We start from the raw sequence: 18,309 nt of genomic DNA, 5'->3' as shown, positions 1-18,309 counted from the left end.
TTTACAATTGTAGTAAAATATGAAAAATATTTTAAAAGACTTGGTATTTCCACATTTTAACACTAGGGGGAGCAGCTACTGAAATTTGACAAATCTAGTGTACAATTGGCTCACATTACTGCCTTGCAGTAAATATGGGCTGAGTCTGCTGACATGGGTGTGATGTCACTCCTCTCCTCCCTTTCTGGGTGTTTGCTAAGAGATAAGAGAGGATGACATTTAGGAACACAGTGAGCAGCCATTTTGTTGGTGACTGCAAAGTTATACTGACAGCAGCACAGAGTATTTCAGGAGAGCAGTGTGCTGGTCTGTGGGAGACACCCTGTTCGATGCGTGGAGCAGCCTGGGATTGTACATAGAGCGCTGTCTTTTATACACATGGATGGACAGTCTACTCCACAGAAATCCAGGAAACATTTCTGCTGATTGCGTGCAAAGTCTGGATCATATCAGGCCATCAAAGACCCCATTCCCCTCCTCAGATCCTGTCTTCTCCATCCTGTCCTGGCGATGTGTGAAAGTGAGGTGACAGGCGCAGTCCCGGGTGATGCTGGGAAGCAGGCGGGGGGAAATGTAGCCATATAGTAACGATAAAAATGAGACCCCTCTCTTCAGCTGCCTCACCAGCCCTCCCCTGACTGCACCTAACTGGAGGTGATGCTGCCCCCTCTATTACCCCAGACCCATGTGCAGGTGCTCAGCCAGAATCGCCCTAGAATGTTTCCCCGTTCTGCAGACAATACTGCCACAGTGTTTTCACATAATACTGCCATATAGATCACACAATACCGTCATATAGATCACACATAATGCCGTCATATAGATCACACATAATACCACCATGTAGATCACACATAAAACCAGCAGGGTGACAGCAGCAGAGTATTTCAGGAGAGCAGTATCACACTAGATAGATTAGATACACAACTCAACAACAACATCACACAGGAAAGGATTAGATACACGGCTCAGCCGTCAGTATCACACAGGAAAGGATTAGATACACGGCTCAGCAGTCAGTATCACACAGGATAGGATTAGAGATATGCCCACACTGGTGAAACTGCTTCCCCCACCCCCACCGCCGATACACTAAACTATGAGCTCTATGTCACTGTCCTCAGACAGCCATAAAAGCTATGATAAAAGCGAAGGTGCCAGCTTACCGGAGATCACTGGGACTGTGTGTGAGTGGGGATGCGGAGACAGAGCAGAAGGACACAGTGGAGCAGGGCAGCATGTGAGGAGCAGAGGATGTCTGCTCAGGACCCTCAGTGAAGTGCCTGGGAGTGGTAGGACAGAGGAGCACAGAGGTAGTAATTCACCCCCACTCACTCCTCTCCATCCTCTGGCTCCAGTGAGCGGTTCTCTCCTCTTCTGTCCACCTTCTCTGCTTCTACAGCCTGTCCTCAATCCTTACAACACAGGACCTGTCATGCCAGAAGTGAACAGTACAGCTTCTGGCATAACAGGTCCTGTGATAGAGGGTAAGTGGAGCTCAGCGGATAGCACGGGGCTACAGTAAGGGTATGTGCACACGCTTCGGATTCTGCTGCCGATTGGCCTCTGCGGATCTGCAGCAGTTCCGCAGACAGTGTACAGTACAATGCAAATCAATGGGTTTTCAAAACCGCAGTGCAGATGCTGCGGATTTTTCCGCGGTTTTAAAACCGCAGCATGTCAATTTTTCGGATTCCGCAGCGATTTGCCACCTGTTCCATTGTCCAGGTGTCAATCTGCAGGGGAAACCTGCAGGCAAAACTGCAGATAAACCGCAGATCACTTTACCGCAGGTGAATCTGCAGCGTGTGCACATGGCCTAAAATGGCGCCCAGCCACACCTACAGCAGTGAATTGTGCAGCCCACAGAAATCCGCAGAAAATCCACAGATAATCTGCACTAAATCCGCAGGTAAAACGCAGGTCATTTTTTTTTTTTTTTTTTTTTTTAGGCTATGTGCACACGTAGCGTTTTAAAACGCTCACTAAAAACCGGACTCCTTCCCAGAAATCGCGCAGGTTTTTTCCGCGCGATTTCACCGCGATTTTCGCGTGCGATATTCAAGCACTTTCCAAGCGATTTGAAGCATCGCTTGGAAAGTGATTGACAGGTTGATCACACTCGTCAAACATAGTGTTTGACAAGTGTGACCAGGTTTTTACTATTGAGGCCGCCTATGCGGCATCAATAGTAAAAGATAGGATGTTAAAATGCTAAAAAAAAAAATAAAAAATCGGGGTATATTTACCTTCCGGCGTCCCGCGCTGCCATCCCGGGCCACAGTGTTCCCAGTAATGCCTTGCGAGACCTGTGATGACGTAGTCTCGCGTTGCTATAGCGATCTCGCGAGACCACGTCATTACAGGGCCTTGCCGCAAGGCATTACTGGGAACCCTGAGGCCGGGAATGCAGCGCGGGACACCGGAAGGTAAATATACCCCGTTTTTTTTCTTTTTTTTACAGGGGTATGGTACCCAGGGCCTGGAGGACAGTCTCCTCTCCTCCACACCGTGGGTACCAACCGCACATGAGACGCTTAACTTCCCGCATGGTGGGCATAGCCACATGCGGGAAGTAAGCGATTCTCATGCATTCCTTTGGGTGCGGAATCACGGCAGTTCTTTGCGATTCCGCACAAAAGAATGACCATGCAGCGATTTTTTTTTTTTTCTGCGATGCGATTCCGCCTCGGGAAAAAAGCGCAGCATTAGCACAGCATGTGCGGAATACCATAGGAATGCATGGGAGGCGTTCTGTACACGATTTTTAAGCGTTTTCGCGCCTAAAACGCTTAAAAATCGCTACATGTGCACACAGCCTAAACCAGTTATTTTTATTTAGGTTTCAAAAGATTTTAAACAATTAACAGTGGATATCAATATACATGTAACAATTCACGGAGGTCATTTTACTTGCGGATTTACCAAAACCCACGCGGAAAAATCCGCAGGGTAATCCGCAAAATGTGTGCACATACCCGTACAGACCTGCAAAGCAAAATGGCAGCGCCCAGTGGCTACATTAAAACATTATTTAAAAAAAAACATAAATCCTAGTTAGTACAACATTTGCTAAAATAACATATTTTGTTACTTACTTTTTTTTGGCAAATAATATAAAATTGTGGCACCTTCCCTTTAACTTTTAGCCAGCACTGAGAAAAGCTGATCGTCAGGGGTGTGCTGACTGTCACACCTCCACTGAACTGATAAGTTATATATAGTACTGGACAACTCCTTTAATCACTTGGTCAAAACGAAAGATTATTGATGTATGCCTCAGTTTTTCAATTTACACTCATTGGTGGATTGGAAAACCATCCTTTTCTTCCATCTTATTCCACCCATCCTCCCATGTATTATCACTGTGCATTATAAAATAGTTATATGCTTAACCTCTTTTATTTCCCCATGATGGATGTATCCATAATGTGCTCAGTAGCCAGCATCTAAGGGCTTAATCAGACATAAGTTTTTCTCATGCGAGTGCTATCCATCATTTTCACAGAAGGCACCTGTGATAGTCTATTGGGCTGTTCACATGTCCGATTTCATTTAAACAGAGTGGTCCATTTTAAAAAAACAAAGACTTGTCCAAGTTTGAGCCAAGGTTTAGCTTAAAATCAGCAATGCAGCTCAATCATTTCATGAACAAATCAGACCGCACTCAAATGACACCCAAGTGAAGTACGATTTTCACGGACTGTCAGAAAGGACAAGGTAGAGAAACTTTTTTTTTTTTTTTTTTTTTTTTTTTTTTTCTGTATATGAGGAAAAATTGATTCGCCCAGACCTTGCCCCGATCAATCTAATTTGTGAGAAAATCTGACGTCTGAGCCCTAATGGCTGCGCCTGGATCTGAGCTCGCTCTGCTGCTGTTGGGAATGTAAATGGCACGGTTGCAGGTGCTTGCACTCCTCTGCTCCCTGGAGGCCATGGTAGCTGCCACATTGGTACTCCTGTATAGCTCAGCCTGTGGCTGAGTTTCATGGGATACACTGATTTAATATGCTAGATAATTGCAGGTTCAAGTCCCCTGGGACATAAAAAATTACAGTAGAAAATTCTTTTAGGGTAATGTGCACATGCAGCGGATTTGGCCCTGCGGATCCGCAGCAGATTCTGCTGCGTTTACAGTACCATTCAAGTCTACCTGTTGTCAAAAACGCAGTGCACATGCTGTGGACTTTTCCACGCGGATTTGCTGCAGGTTCAAATCCGCAGCATGTAAATTCTTTTTGCAATTCCGCAGCGTTTTTACACCTGCTCCACTTTAGGAAAATGCAGGGGAAATGCACACAAAATCTGCACTAAATCCGCCGGAAAAACGCACGTCATTTGACCTGCAGATTTAGTCAAATCCGTGCGGAAAAATCCGCAGAGTAATCCGCAGCGTGTGCACATACCCTTAATCTCTTACAATTCAAACAGCAGAAAAGTAAAAAGGTAATAAATCCAGGTTGGGCCTGTGGGGAAACATTGCGATTTAGTTCAGGTTATTTATTTTTCCTCACAGATGTTGTATGTATCAGACTGCAAAATCATTAATGTAATATACTATAATCTGTGGGTTTTTTTTTTTTGTTTTTTTTTGTTTTTTCTCTTCTAACATTTTTAATACAGGCTTTGTCAGAGTGTGCTGTTACGATGAAAACCATATATCTGAAAAGGGTGAGCTTGAGATTTTTTTTACATAAACACAGTTTGAAAATAAATATATTTAATATTGTTTTTCATGTTCAGTGTCGGCACGGTACATAAGCTCAGTCTGAGAGGGGTATACCTCCAAGGTTTTATACAGAGAGACATGTGTTGTGGCAAGTACATAGAAAGAGTGGCCTTACTGAAGCCACTTGGTGTTCTTACTGACTGACATCCATTTTATTGCCCTCATATAGTATGATAAATGCGCCCCATACCCAATGGTACCAAACGGTGAATTATCCCATGCAATATGTCCCCACAATGCCACACAGCCCTTCTATCCTCCTTTCCCATCACCTCAGGTATAGTGTGATTGCCACCACGGTGTCCCCGAAGGTACAGTATCACGGCCCCCATGGCGTCCTTCTCTCGCTCTTTTCCACATACAGTGTAATGGCCAACCGCAAGTAACATCGTGTTATAAGCGGGTGTAGTGATGTCATCGCCCTGAGTATCAGACACACGGGGTGAAAAGTGGAAGAGAGACGATGCCACCCTTATCCCACCATCGTATTCAACAGTATCTGCATCCGAGGGCAGGAGATACTGTTGGAACTGAAATATCTGGTGGAAAGGGGATAGGGAAAGTGTGCCACCCTTTTTTTTTTTTTCTTCTTTTTTTGCTAGTAGGTACTGAGCTATGCCCTACTGTAATAAAACCATGATTTTCTTATTCTAAGATGCAATTAAATATTAACCCCTTCACGACCAATGACGCCAGATAGGCGTCATGAAACCTGGTTCAAATCTGACCAGTGACGCCTATGTGGCGTCATGACTTCAAAGCCCCCCTGCGGGTCGGGTGACCGGGGTCACTGAAAGGTCACCCGACCCGCAGATACAGGGGGCTTTGTAATTCACCACAGGGGGCGTGGCTTCGCCCCCACGTGGCTACGATCGCTCTGATTGGCTGTTAAAAGTGAAACAGCCAATCAGAGCGATAGTAATATTTCATCAATGAAAATTGATGAAATATTACAATCCAGCCATGGCCGATGCTGCTGTAGCATCGGACATGGCTGGAGACCTCCGATCCCCCCCCGGTACCTCCGGTGTCCCCCCGTCACTCCCGGTGTCCCTCGGGTCCGGATGATGGGCGCCGCCATCTTTGAAAATGGCGGGCGCATGCGCAGTGCGCCCGCCCGAATCTGCCGGCTGCAGATTCCATTCTTTCATTTTGATCACTCTCACAGTGATCAAAATGAAAGAAAAAGTAAATAAACCCCCCGATTATCACCCCCATAGGTAGGCAGAACTAATAAAATAAAGATAATATATTTTTTTTTTCCATTAGGGTTAGGGTTGAAAAGAGGGTTAGGGTTAAAAAGAGGGTTAGGGTTGAAAAGAGGGTTAGGGTTGAAAAGAGGGTTAGGGTTGGAAAGAGGGTTAGGGTTGGAAAGAGGGTTAGGGTTGGAAAGAGGGTTAGGGTTGGAAAGAGGGTTAGGGTTGGAAAGAGGGTTAGGGTTGGAAAGAGGGTTAGGGTTGGAAAGAGGGTTAGGGTTGGAAAGAGGGTTAGGGTTGGAAAGAGGGTTAGGGTTGGAAAGAGGGTTAGGGTTGGAAAGAGGGTTAGGGTTGGAAAGCGGGTTAGGGTTGGAAAGAGGGTTAGGGTTGGAAAGAGGGTTAGGGTTGGAAAGAGGGTTAGGGTTGGAATTAGGGTTAGGGTTGGAAAGAGGGTTAGGGTTGGAAAGAGGGTTAGGGTTGGAAAGAGGGTTAGGGTTGGAAAGAGGGTTAGGGTTGGAAAGAGGGTTAGGGTTGGAAAGAGGGTTAGGGTTGGAAAGAGGGTTAGGGTTGGAATTAGGGTTAGGGTTGGAATTAGGGTTAGGGTTGGAATTAGGGTTAGGGTTGGAATTAGGGTTAGGCTTGTGGTTGGGATTAGGGTTCGGGGTCTGTTGGGGTTAGGGTTATGGTTAGGGTTGGAATTAGGGCTGTGGTTAGGGGTGTGTTGGGGTTAGGGCTGGAGTTAGAATTGAGGGGTTTCCACTGTTTAGGCACATCAGGGGGTCACCAAACGCGACATGGTGCAACCATTGATTCCAGCCAATTTTGCGTTCAAAAAGTTAAACGGTGCTTCCTCCCTTCCAAGCCCCGACGTGTGCCCAAACAGTGGCTTACCCCAACATATGGGGTATCAGCGTACTCAGGAAAAATTGCACAACAACTTTGGGGGTCTAATTTCTCCTGGTACCCTTGGGAAAATAAAAATTGGGGGCTAAAAAAATATTTTTGTGGAAAAATGCAGACCATTCCATCAAAGTCAGCATTTCAAAATGTCACTACTTCCCTTCCGAGCCCCGACGTGTGCCCAAACAGTGGTTCCCCCCCACATGTGGGGTACCAGCGTACTCAGGACAAACTGGACAACAAATTTTGGGGTCTAATTTATCCTAGTACCCTTGTGAAAATAAAAAATTGCGCACTAAAAAATAATTTTTTGAGGGCAAAAAATTTTTTTTTATTTTCACGGCTCTGCGTCATAAACTTTTGTGAAGCACTTGAGGGTTCAAGGTGCTCACTACACATCTAGATAAGTTCCTTAGGGGGTCTAGTTTCCAAAATGGGGTCATTTGTGGGGGAGCTCCAATGTTTAGGCACACAGTGGCTCTCCAAACACAACATGGTGTCCGCTAACGATTGGAAGTAATTTGCATTTTAAAAAGTCAAATGGCGCTCCTTCCCTTCTGAGCCCTGCCGTGTGCCCAAACAGTGGTTCCCCCCCACATATGGGGTACCAGCGTACTCAGGACAAACTGGACTACAAGATTTGTGGTCCAATTTCTCCTGTTAGCCTTGTGAAAATTAAAAAAAGTGTGCCAAAAATCATTTTTGAGGAAAAAAAATTATTTTTTATTTTCACTGCTCTGTGTTATAAACTTTTGTGAAGCACTTGGGGGTTAAAAGTGCTCCCTACACGTCTAGATAAGTTCCTTAGGGGGTCTAGTTTCCAAAATGGGGTCACTTGTGGGGGAGCTCCAATGTTTAGGTGCACAGGGGCTCTCCAAATGCGACATGGTGTCCGATAACGAGTGGAGCTAATTTTCCATTCAAAAAGTCAAATGGTGCTCCTTGCCTTCCGGGCCATGCCGTGCACCCAAACAGTGGTTTATGACCACATATGAGGTATCTGTGAACTCAGGAGAAATTGCTCAACAAATTTTAGGATCCATTTTATCCTGTTGCCCATGTGAAAATGAAAAAACTGAGGCTAAAAGAAAATTTTTGTGAAAAAAAAAATGTTTTGGTTTTTTTTTTACAGATCAATTTGTGAAGTACCTGGGGGTTCAAAGTGATCACTATGCATCTAGATAAGTTCCTTGGGGGGTCTAGTTTCCAAAATGGGGTCACTTGTGGAGGAGCTCCAATGTTTATGCACACAGGGGCTCTCCAAACACGACATGGCAACCGCTAAATATTCCAGCATATTTTCCATTCAAAAAGTCAAATGGCGCTCCTTCCCTTCTGAGCCGTGCCGTGCGCCCAAACAGTGGTTTATGACCACATATGAGGTATCGTTGTACTCCGGAGAAATTGCCCAACAAATTTTAGCATCCATTTTATCCTGTTTCCCATGTGAAAATGAAAAAATTGATGCTAAAAGAAAATTTTTGTTGGAAAAATTAAAATGTCCATTTTTTCTTTCCACATTGCTTTAGTTCCTTTGAAACACCTGAAGGGTTAATAATCTTCTTGAATGTAGTTTTGAGTAGCTTGAGGGGTGCAGTTTTTAGAATGGTGTAACTTTTGGGTATTTTCTGCCATATAGACCCCTCAAAGTGACTTCAAATGTGAGGTGGTCCCTAAAAAAATGGTTTTGTAAATTTTATTGTAAAAATAAGAAATCGCTGGTCAACTTTTAACCCTTATAACTTCCTAACAAAAAAATATTTTGTTTCCAAAATTGTGCTGATGTAAAGTAGACATATGGGAAATGTTATTTATTAACTATTTTGTGTCACATAACTCTCTGGTTTAACAGAATAAAAATTCAAAATTTGAAAATTGCAAAATTTTCTAAATTTTCACCAAATTTCTGATTTTTTGACAAATAAACGCAAAAATTATCAACCTAAATTTACCACTAACATGAAGCCCAATATGTCACGAAAAAACAATCTCAGAATCGCTAGGATCCGTTGAAGCGTTCCTGAGTTATTACCTCATAAAGGGACACTGGTCAGAATTGCAAAAAATGGCCTGGTCATTAAGGTCAAAATAGGCTTGGTCATGAAGGGGTTAAAAGCCTATATGGATGTCAGAAACCCAATAGGTCTTGGACTGTAATAGGTGGAATATAGGCTACCATCCTAAAAGAATGATGTATATATGGATCATAAAATGAAACACAAGAATTGATGTCCAAAAAAAATCTTAAAGTAATGGTATTTGTACAAGTCTTCACATTAACATAAATCACAACGGTCTAAAAGACACCTAAAGGAAATTAATAACAAGTAGTACCACAAGAGATCCCACCTATGCAAGCAGGGCCCAAGTTATTGAAGTAAATGCAAGACGTGGTAGGTGAGGGTGGCTGCCTGCATAAAAGGGGCCTCTATCACCTATTGTTTCTGAATTCCATATGTTTTTAAATTGTTTTTTCTTTTGTATTAACAGTCGTGTACCTTGTTCATATGTACACTGGGGGAAAAAAGTATTTAGTCAGCCACCAATTGTGCAAGTTCTCCCACTTAAAAAGATGAGAGGCCTGTAATTGACGACATAGGTAGACCACTACTATGAGAGTCAAATTGAGAAAACAAATCCAGCAAATCACCTTGTCTGATTTGGCAAAATGTATTTTACAAATTATGGTGTAAAATAAGTATTTGGTCATTAACAGAAGTTCATCTCCATATTTTGTTATATATCCTTTTTTGGCAATGACGGAGGTCAGACGTTTTCTGTAAGTCTTCACAAGGTTGGCACACACTGTTGGTGGTATGTTGGCCCATTCCTCCATGCAGATCTCTAGAGCAGTGATGTTTTGGACCTGTCGCTGGGCAACACGGACTTTCAAATCCCTCCAAATTTTTTCTGTGGGGTTGAGATCTGGAGACTGGCGAGGCCACTCCAGGACCTTCATATGCTTCTTACAAAGCCATTCCTTCGTTGCACCGGTGGTGTGCTTGGGATCATTATCATGCTGAAAGACCCATCCACGTTTCATCTTCCATGCCCTTGCTGATGGAAATAGGTTTGCACTCAAAATCTCACGATACATGGCCCCATTCATTCTTTCATGTACACGGATCAGTTGTCTTGGTCCCTTTACAGAGAAACAGCCCCAAAGCATGATGTTGCCACCCCCATGCTTTACAGTAGGTATGGTGTTCTTTGGATGCAACACGGCATTCTGTCTTCTCCAAACACGACAAGTTTTGTTTCTACCAAACATTTCTACTTTGGTTTCATCAGACCATATGACATTCTCCCACTACTTTTCTGGATAATGCAAATGCTCTCTAGCAAACTTCAAATGGGCCCGGACATGTACTGGCTTAAGCAGGGGGACACGTCTGGCACTGCAGGATCTGAGTCCCTGGCGGAGTAATGTGTTACTAATGGTAGCCTTTGTTACGTGTGGTTCTGGGATCTTTGCTTACCGTTCTTGTGATCTCATTTTGACCCCACGGGGTGAGATCTTGCGTGGAGCTCCAGATCGAGGGAGATGATCAGGGGTCTTTGTATGTCATCCATTTTCTTATTGTTCCGACAGTTTGACTTCATCACGCCAAGCTGCTTTGTCTATTGCAGATTCAGTCTTCCCAGCCTGGTGCAGGCTACAGTTTTTTTTCTGGTGTCCTTCGACAGCTCTTTGGTCTTCACCATAGTAGAGTTTACAAAACCTACAAGAGACAAAATGAGCAAAAACTCAGCTGTAACTAAATAAGTGAAAAGCAAAAGTGCATTTAAATAATTGTTCTTAGTAATACTGTTTTTTATCAAAAATAGCATAAAAGCCACCCCACCGTCGACAAGGTGACTCTGATCGGGACGGTCCTACGCTGTCTTTTATTTAAAACCTTTCCATGTGCCTAAGCAAACCATTTAGAAACTTTAGCTGTTTATGAACTTCAGACAATCCTTTTTTTCCTGTCTCTCATGACTGTACACATGAGAGAGCGGATCCGCCCAGTCAGGACAGGAACCCTATTGAAGATAAAAGGTCGGTACCTCTCCCTCGCTTAAGTTGGGTTTCCTGTCCTGACAGGGACTCATGTGCTGAAAACGGCAGTCACACGTACCTGCCCCTCTCCCGTGCCGGCGTGGAAGATCAGGCGGGCGCTGTGTGTCGGAAGGGCGAAGCGCCGTTCACGGGTCCCCTGGGAGCTCCGCGTCCGAGCGGGCGTATGTGCAGCACGGCCCGGGGTCCATAGGCTCTGCCGTGTCTGCCACGCCGCCCTCCCCCCTCTGCCGGCGTCTGGGAGCTCCAGGAGGCGGCCGCTTCCGGGTCGCTCCCTTCTGATGTCGCGCGCAAGGCACGCTGGGAATGGGTGTGACGTCGGGGGCGGCGCCAGATCCAAGATGGCGGCCATGAAAAAACGTCGGCCGGCAAATAATCATCCCGGCGGCGTGGTGGGGGGGAGGGGCTGTCAATGGGCACCGGAGGAGGCGGAGAGTTCCGTGGATCCCTCATGCCCAAAACTTAACAATGGAAGTAGGGCAAGAAGAGCAGCAGCGACAGCAGCAGCAGGAGCTCTCGCCAGATGCCTTGCCGAGCCGCCAGCATACCAGGAGTAGCAGCTCGAGTGGTGGGGAGCGGCAGTCGTAAACACGACCGGCATGACTCTGAGATGTCCAGAAAAAAACGTCACAAGTGCATCTGATGAGCCTCCGAGACTGGTACCCTTGATTGACAGCGGTGGTGAGTGATCTACGTGAATGTCACACCTATGGTAACGGGGTTCCATTTTTCTGTTTGATCACTAGGGGTCGAGGAAGTCTAACGGCAAAACAAAGAATAGAGAATGTGCCCTATGCAGAAACCCGCTGGCAGTTCAGTGGCAGAAAGATCTCTACGCTGACTGTATAAACAAAACCATACGGGATGAAACCCCTGATTTGGTGACTAGCCTTAGGGCTATAATACAAGAGGAGGTGAAAGGCTTCCTAAAGGCAGCCCTCAAAAACACAAGAAGCCACAAAAGGGATTCTGATTCAGAGGCCTCGCTAGTGCAGAAAGGTCGGGAAAAATCCCTGTCCCCCTTCGCCTCCTCTTCCTCTACTCAGTCCTCAGAATCCTCCTCGGACAGCGATATAGGGGGCCGTCCGTGTTTCCCAACAGAGGAAGTAGAAAAGCTGGTCAAGGCTGTCAGGTCTACAATGGGCCTTAAGGAGGAAAAGACTGCTAAATCATTGGAGGATGTTATGTTTGGAGGGCTGGAGGAAAAGAAAAAACGCACCTTCCCTGTAAATAAGATAAAGGCCTTAATTGACAGGGAATGGAAAAAACATGAGCGGTCGGGTGCCTTACCTTCTACATCGAAAAGGAGGTACCCATTTGAACAAAAAGTCCCAAAAATTGATGGTGCCGTAGCTAAATCCTCAAAAAAAGGTATCTCTACCATTAGAGGACTCTGGTGTGCTGAAAGACCCACTTGATAAAAAAGCAGATGGTTTCCTGAAGTACATCTGGGAAGCATCAGAAGGTGGATTAAAACCGGCTGTGGCTTAAAGGGTGTCCGGGGGGTTTGCCATTGAAACATAGACTGTGTTCCATTCAATGTGACGGCCAATTCCTCTTTAGAAAAAAGCTGGAGGAAATTTTGGAGCATGCGGGGGATAGGAAGAAAGGCTTTCCCCAATTTCCTGGAGAACCCAGAAAGTAGCCCTTTCGTCGGAGAAGATTTAACAGTGGTCGTCCCCCGGGAGATAGGAAAAATTGGGACTTTAAAGAAAAGAGAGGATCGGGCTACATGTTTAAAGGGCACTCTACTTCCTCCAAAAAATCTCCCCAATGACATCAGGTCAGAGGTAGGGGGAAGGCTTTCTCTCTTCCTTTCCGCCTGGGCAAATATCTCCCCTAGTACATGGGTCCTAAGCATAGTCAAGGACGGTTTAAAAATAAAATTCACCCGTCCGCCCAGGCAAACCTTTATAATGACACCCTGAAGGAAAGCCCAAGAGGAACAACTGGCCTTGGAGGCGGAAGTCTTGGGACTGGTGCAAAAACAGGTCCTACAAGAAGTCCCAGTTCAAGAAGAAGGAAGGGGGTTTTACTCCCCCCTCTTTTTAATACAAAAACCAGACGGCTCTTGGAGGACCATAGTCAATCTGAGGAGACTCAATCAGTGGGTAGACAATTGCTCCTTCAAAATTGAGTCGGCCATAAAAATCCTGTTCCAGCACTGCCTCATGGCAGTGATAGACTTAAAAGATGCCTACTATCATATACCAATCCATCGGGAGTATCAGAAGTACTTTTGAGAGTAGCGCTCTATGTTCAAGGTCAGGTCAAACTATCAATATGCAGCCCTTCCATTCGGCCTGTCTACAGCCCCCAGAGTTTTCACCAAAGTGATGGCCGAAGTAATGTCATTTTTCCGTTCCTGGGACATAGTGATCGTCCCATACCTGGACAACTTCCTTGTGGTAGGGAGGTCGGAGACCCATTGCACACACCAAGTGAAGGAAGCGACATCAACTTTAATAAAGCTAGAATGGATAGTAAACATCCCCAAGTCAAGGTTAACACCAGTAAAAGTGCAATCCTTTTTAGGGTTAATACTGGACTCCGGGCGACAGCGCTGCCTCCTACCAGAGAACAGACCTCATCTGGAATACTGTGTCCAGTTTTGGGCGCCACATTTCAAAAAAGACATCAACAATCTGGAGCAAGTTCAGAAAAGAGCGATCAGAATGGTGACCGGTCTGCAAACCCTGTCTTATAAGGAAAGGTTGCAGGATTTGGAAATGTTTAGCCTGCAAAAGAGAAGACTGAGAGGAGACTTAATAACTGTCTACAAATATATCAAGGGCTGTCACATTGCAGAAGGATCAGCTTTATTCTCATTTGCACAAGGAAAGACTAGAAGCTATGGGATGAAATATCTCCTGCCTCGACTACTGCAACCTCCTACTCTCTGGCCTCCCCTCTACACTCTGGCACCGCTCCAGTCCATCCTACACTCTGCTGCCCGACTAATCCAATCCACCTGTCTCCCCGCTACTCCTCAGCCTCCCCCCTATGCCAGGCCCTTCACTGGCTTCCTATCGCCCAGAGGATCCAATTCAAAACCCTAACCATGGCATAAAAAGCCATCCACAACCTGTCTCCTCCATACATCTGTGACATGGTCTCTAGGTACCTACCCGCACGCAACCTTCGATCATCTCAAGATCTCCTTCTCTACTCCCCCCTTATCTCCTCTTCCCACAACCGCATACAAGACTTCTCCCGTGCTTCCCCCATACTGTGGAACTCCCTGCCGCAACACATCAGACTCTCACCATCAACGGAAACCTTCAAGAAGAACCTGAAGACCCACCTGTTCCGACAAGCCTACAGCCTGCAAAGATCCTCGGTCTACTGAACCACCGCACGACCTGCTCTACCCCCTCCTACTGTATCCTCACCCATCCCTGTAGACTGTGAGCCCTCGCGGGCAGGGTCCCCTCTCCTTATGTACTTGTGCGTCCCCTGTCTTACACTTGTTTATTACTCTTATCTATAATTCCCCTTTTGACATGTAAAGCGCCATAGAATAAATGGCGCAATATAAATGCATAATAATAATGGGAGGAGACACAGATTAGATATTGGAAAAAAAATTTTGACAGTGATCAATGAGTGGAACAGGCTGCCACGAGAGGTGGTGAGTTCTCCTTCAATAGAAGTCTTCAAACAGAGGCTGCACAGATATCTGTCTGGGATGATTTAGCGAATCCTGCTTTGAGCAGGGGGTTGGACCAGATGGCCCAGGAGGTCCCTTCCAACTCTACGATTCTATGATTCTTAACAAAGTGACCAAGATAAGGGGCCTAGCTCGCACAGCAATGCAAAGGCCAACTATGACACTGAGGAACGCAATGTCCCTTTTAGGCTCGTTGACATCATGCATACCCGCGGTAGCGTTGGCACAGTTCCACTTAAGACAACTGCAGTGGGAAGTTCTGTCAGCACAGAAACAATTGAAAGGGCATTTAGGAGGAGAACTATGTCTCTCCATGGCTGTAAGAGTCCCTACTCTGGTGGACTGTAGAAGAGCATCTAGCAGCCAGTGTCCCGTGGCAAAAACCAGTCGAGGACATCATTACAACTGAAACGAGTGCTACAGGGTGGGGAGCACACCTGAAATCCCACTCAATACAGGGAACCTGGTCCTCGCTAGAAAAGGATCACTGTCCAAATGTGAAAGAACTATGGGCAGTGGAGAAGGCCATGAAACATTTTCTCCCCTTGCTTCGGGGCTGCCACACTCGAGTCATGACGGACTATCGTGCAGTGGTAGCATACATCCACCACCAGGGGGGGGGAACGAGGTCCTGGGGCCTCATGGAAATATCAAATCTACTTTTCCAGTTAGCAGAACAACATCTGTCATCTATCACGGCACTGCATATAAGGGGTGTCGAAAATACACAAGCAGACTTCCTGAGTCGCAGACACCTAAGACAGGGGGAATGGTCACTAAACCCCCAAGTTTTCCAACAAGTAGTTCAAGCTTTGGGCAAACCGGAAATAGACCTGTTCGCCACCTCACGCAACAGGAAGGTCAGGAAGTTCTGCTCGCCAAATCCAAAAGAATACCCCTTTGCAGTAGATGCCCTACAAATACCCCCCGATAACAATGATTCCGATGATAGTCCAGAAAATCAGGGAAGATCATGCGAGAGTTATTCTTATAGCTTCGTTTTGGCTGAGGAGGCCTTGGTTTTCCCTTCTGAGACTCATGTCAGTGACAGATCCATGGATCTTACCGGAGGTTCCAGACCTGCTTTCCCCAGGTACCAGTGGTCCACTTTCAGGATCTTGCAGCCTGGAATTTGAGAGGGTGCTACCAAGTTGCCAGGGATTCTCACCAGGGTTAGTCTCCACCCTGTTGAAGAGTAGGAAACCTATAACATCCAAAATCTACGGCAGAAAGTGGAAAAAGTTCCTAGACTTCATGGAGGAACTTTAGGGGATGTAGCTCCAGTGGGACCTATCCTAGAATTTCTACAGGCAGGGCTGCAACTCGGGTTAGCCACTAACACCCTCAAAGTCCAAGTCTCAGCTCTGGGGGCCCTATATAACTGCAACCTAGCATCTAATAGGTGGGTGTCCCGGTTCATAAAGTCCTGTGGCAGGTCGAGGTCGGTCATTATCCCAAAGATACCACCCTGGGACCTGAATCTAGTCTTGGAGGCTTTAACCAAAGATCCCTTTGAACCGTTACAAGAGCTGTCACCAAAACTTCTCACACTTAAAACTGTATTACTGGTAGCTTTCACATTGGCCCGTAGAGTGAGTGACCTACAAGCTCTATCTATATGCCCTCCATATACGCAGATTTTTGATGACCGAGTGGTTCTAAGATCAGACTCGGCCTACCTCCTCAAGGTGGTCCTCAAGTTTCATAGGACGCATGAGATCTCCTTGCCATCATTCTGTAATAATCCTAGAAACCCTGGGGAGCAAAAGTTCCATACATTAGATGTAAGGAGGGCCATATCACAATATATGTCAGTGACTAGTCAGTGGAGGAAAGATCAGTCCCTGTTTGTAGCCTTTCAGGGTAGTAGAAAAGGGTACGGGTTAACGAAGAGTACCATTGCCAGATGGATCAGGGAGGCCATTATGTTATCCTACTCTGCAAGTGGCGCTCCGGTACCAGAAGGCATCAAGGCTCACTCCACCAGAGCCGTGGCTACCTCCTGGGCAGAGAAGCCTGAGGTATCGATTGAGCAGATTTGTAAAGCCGCTACTTGGTCCTCACCTTCAACCTTTTTTAAGCACTACCAACTTGATCTATCTTCCTTTACTGACCTAACCTTTGGTAGAAGGGTGCTACAAGCGGTGGTCCCTCCCTAAGGTGTCTTATTCTACAAAAGTCTCTCGTGTGCCGTCATGGGAGACGGGAAAACACCAAGGTTACTTACCGGTAGCCGGTTCTTCCGGAGCCTATGACGGCACCTGTATATCACTCCTTTAGTGTGCTCTATAGTTTGGGTGCTTTTTAGTTAAATATAATGTGGTGATAGTTTTACCATGTGTACTAGCCTGGGGTGGGCATCTCATGCTCTGTAAACCAACTGAAGCGAGGGAGAGGTACCGCCCTTTTATCTTCAGTAGGGTTCCTGTCCTGACTGGGCGGATCCCCTCGCTCATGTGTGCCTTCATGGGCTCTGGAAAAACCGGGTACCGGTAAGTAACCTTGGTGTTTACTGCCTGTTTTCACTGCTATTACATCTAAATAAAGAGCAGGGTGGATTTGATTTAAATCTAACTGATTTAAATCACGATTTAAATCACTAGTCAGTAAGGCTTGATTTAAATCAGTGATTTAAATCAAAGTTTCTACCTAAACTAGTTCTTGCTACTTTAACATGCAAGTAGATGAAGATTTTTAGAATCACTTTTTATATTACTTTTTTTCTCCCCAGTTTAATGGGTTAATCATTCATATTTGGACACCACTGTTCTGTTGTACTTAGGAAGGAGAAAAATAATCCTGACCTTAACAATTTAAATAGATTTATTCAACTGAAACAATAACAACATTACAGCATAAGTTATTTGCTTAAACAAACATCCATGTTTGTTAACTAATTTGGCTAAACAAAATATATATATATTTTAAGAAAATTAGACTGTCAGCCCAGCCGACACATGAAAAACTTAAATACTACTGTCCCTGCTGTCCTCTGTAGCTCACTTGTCGTCATCTTCATCATCATCTTCTTCTTTGTTCCTATTCATAATCTGGAAAAGAAAAACAAGCTTTCCTGCTTTATTGGGTCCCAACTGATTTCTCAATTTAGAATGAATGAGTCCAAAGGAAGAGAATATTCTTTCAACGCCTGCAGAAGAAGCTACTGCTGTTAAAAGTGAAATCATTACGGTACTTGAACAGTCTCTAAATCCAAGCGCTTAAGTGACTTCCACCAGTTTACTGGTGTGACCTTCCTTAAAATATCTTCAGCAAACGTATATTTCTTGAATGGTTCCCCCTTAGCTCTGAAGTTTATTATAGTTGGCATTAAAGATGGATGATTGCTGGATACCCATGTCATAGCTAACTCCTCTTCCTCAGCACTTAGGTTTTGACCCTGATATTGGATATTGACAATATTTGCCAAAAAATGAGCTGGAGTCAGTGCTTGTCCCATTCGTTTGTTTACTGCTTGTAATTTAATTCTGTCCATGTGTAGTTCTGTTTTTAAGTGTTCACTCAGTTCCTTCCAAATTTCAACAGCATCCGCAATAAAACAGCTATTTTTCTGTATTTTGTTTAAAGCTTGAGAGATGGGTTTCAGGAAGCTCAGCATATGTTCAACATTTCTCTTAAGCCCAATGTTGAGGATTTTGGCTGTGACAGTGCCATCTATTTTATCTCGATTTTCTTCACAAAGTGTCATCAGAATAGGCCAGTTTTTGATATACTGCTCAAAACAGTCCACCACAGA

General features: G+C 45.2%; 1 protein-coding gene across 1 annotated transcript in view; it reads left to right on the top strand.

The window, feature by feature from the left end:
• Window positions 1-18,309, top strand: part of XPOT (exportin for tRNA) — a 127,559-nt gene that overhangs the window by 88,724 nt on the left and 20,526 nt on the right. Inside the window, exon 22 of the mRNA XM_073555439.1 lies at window positions 4,624-4,671. Coding sequence (XP_073411540.1) covers window positions 4,624-4,671 — 48 coding nt within the window. The remainder of the gene's footprint in view (window positions 1-4,623; window positions 4,672-18,309) is intronic.

Source organism: Dendrobates tinctorius, unplaced genomic scaffold, assembly GCF_039654945.1.
Source record: "Dendrobates tinctorius isolate UK_male_01 unplaced genomic scaffold, ASM3965494v1 ptg000224l, whole genome shotgun sequence".
NCBI classification, from domain to species: domain Eukaryota; kingdom Metazoa; phylum Chordata; class Amphibia; order Anura; family Dendrobatidae; genus Dendrobates; species Dendrobates tinctorius.
This window is presented reverse-complemented; position numbering and strand designations above follow the sequence as displayed.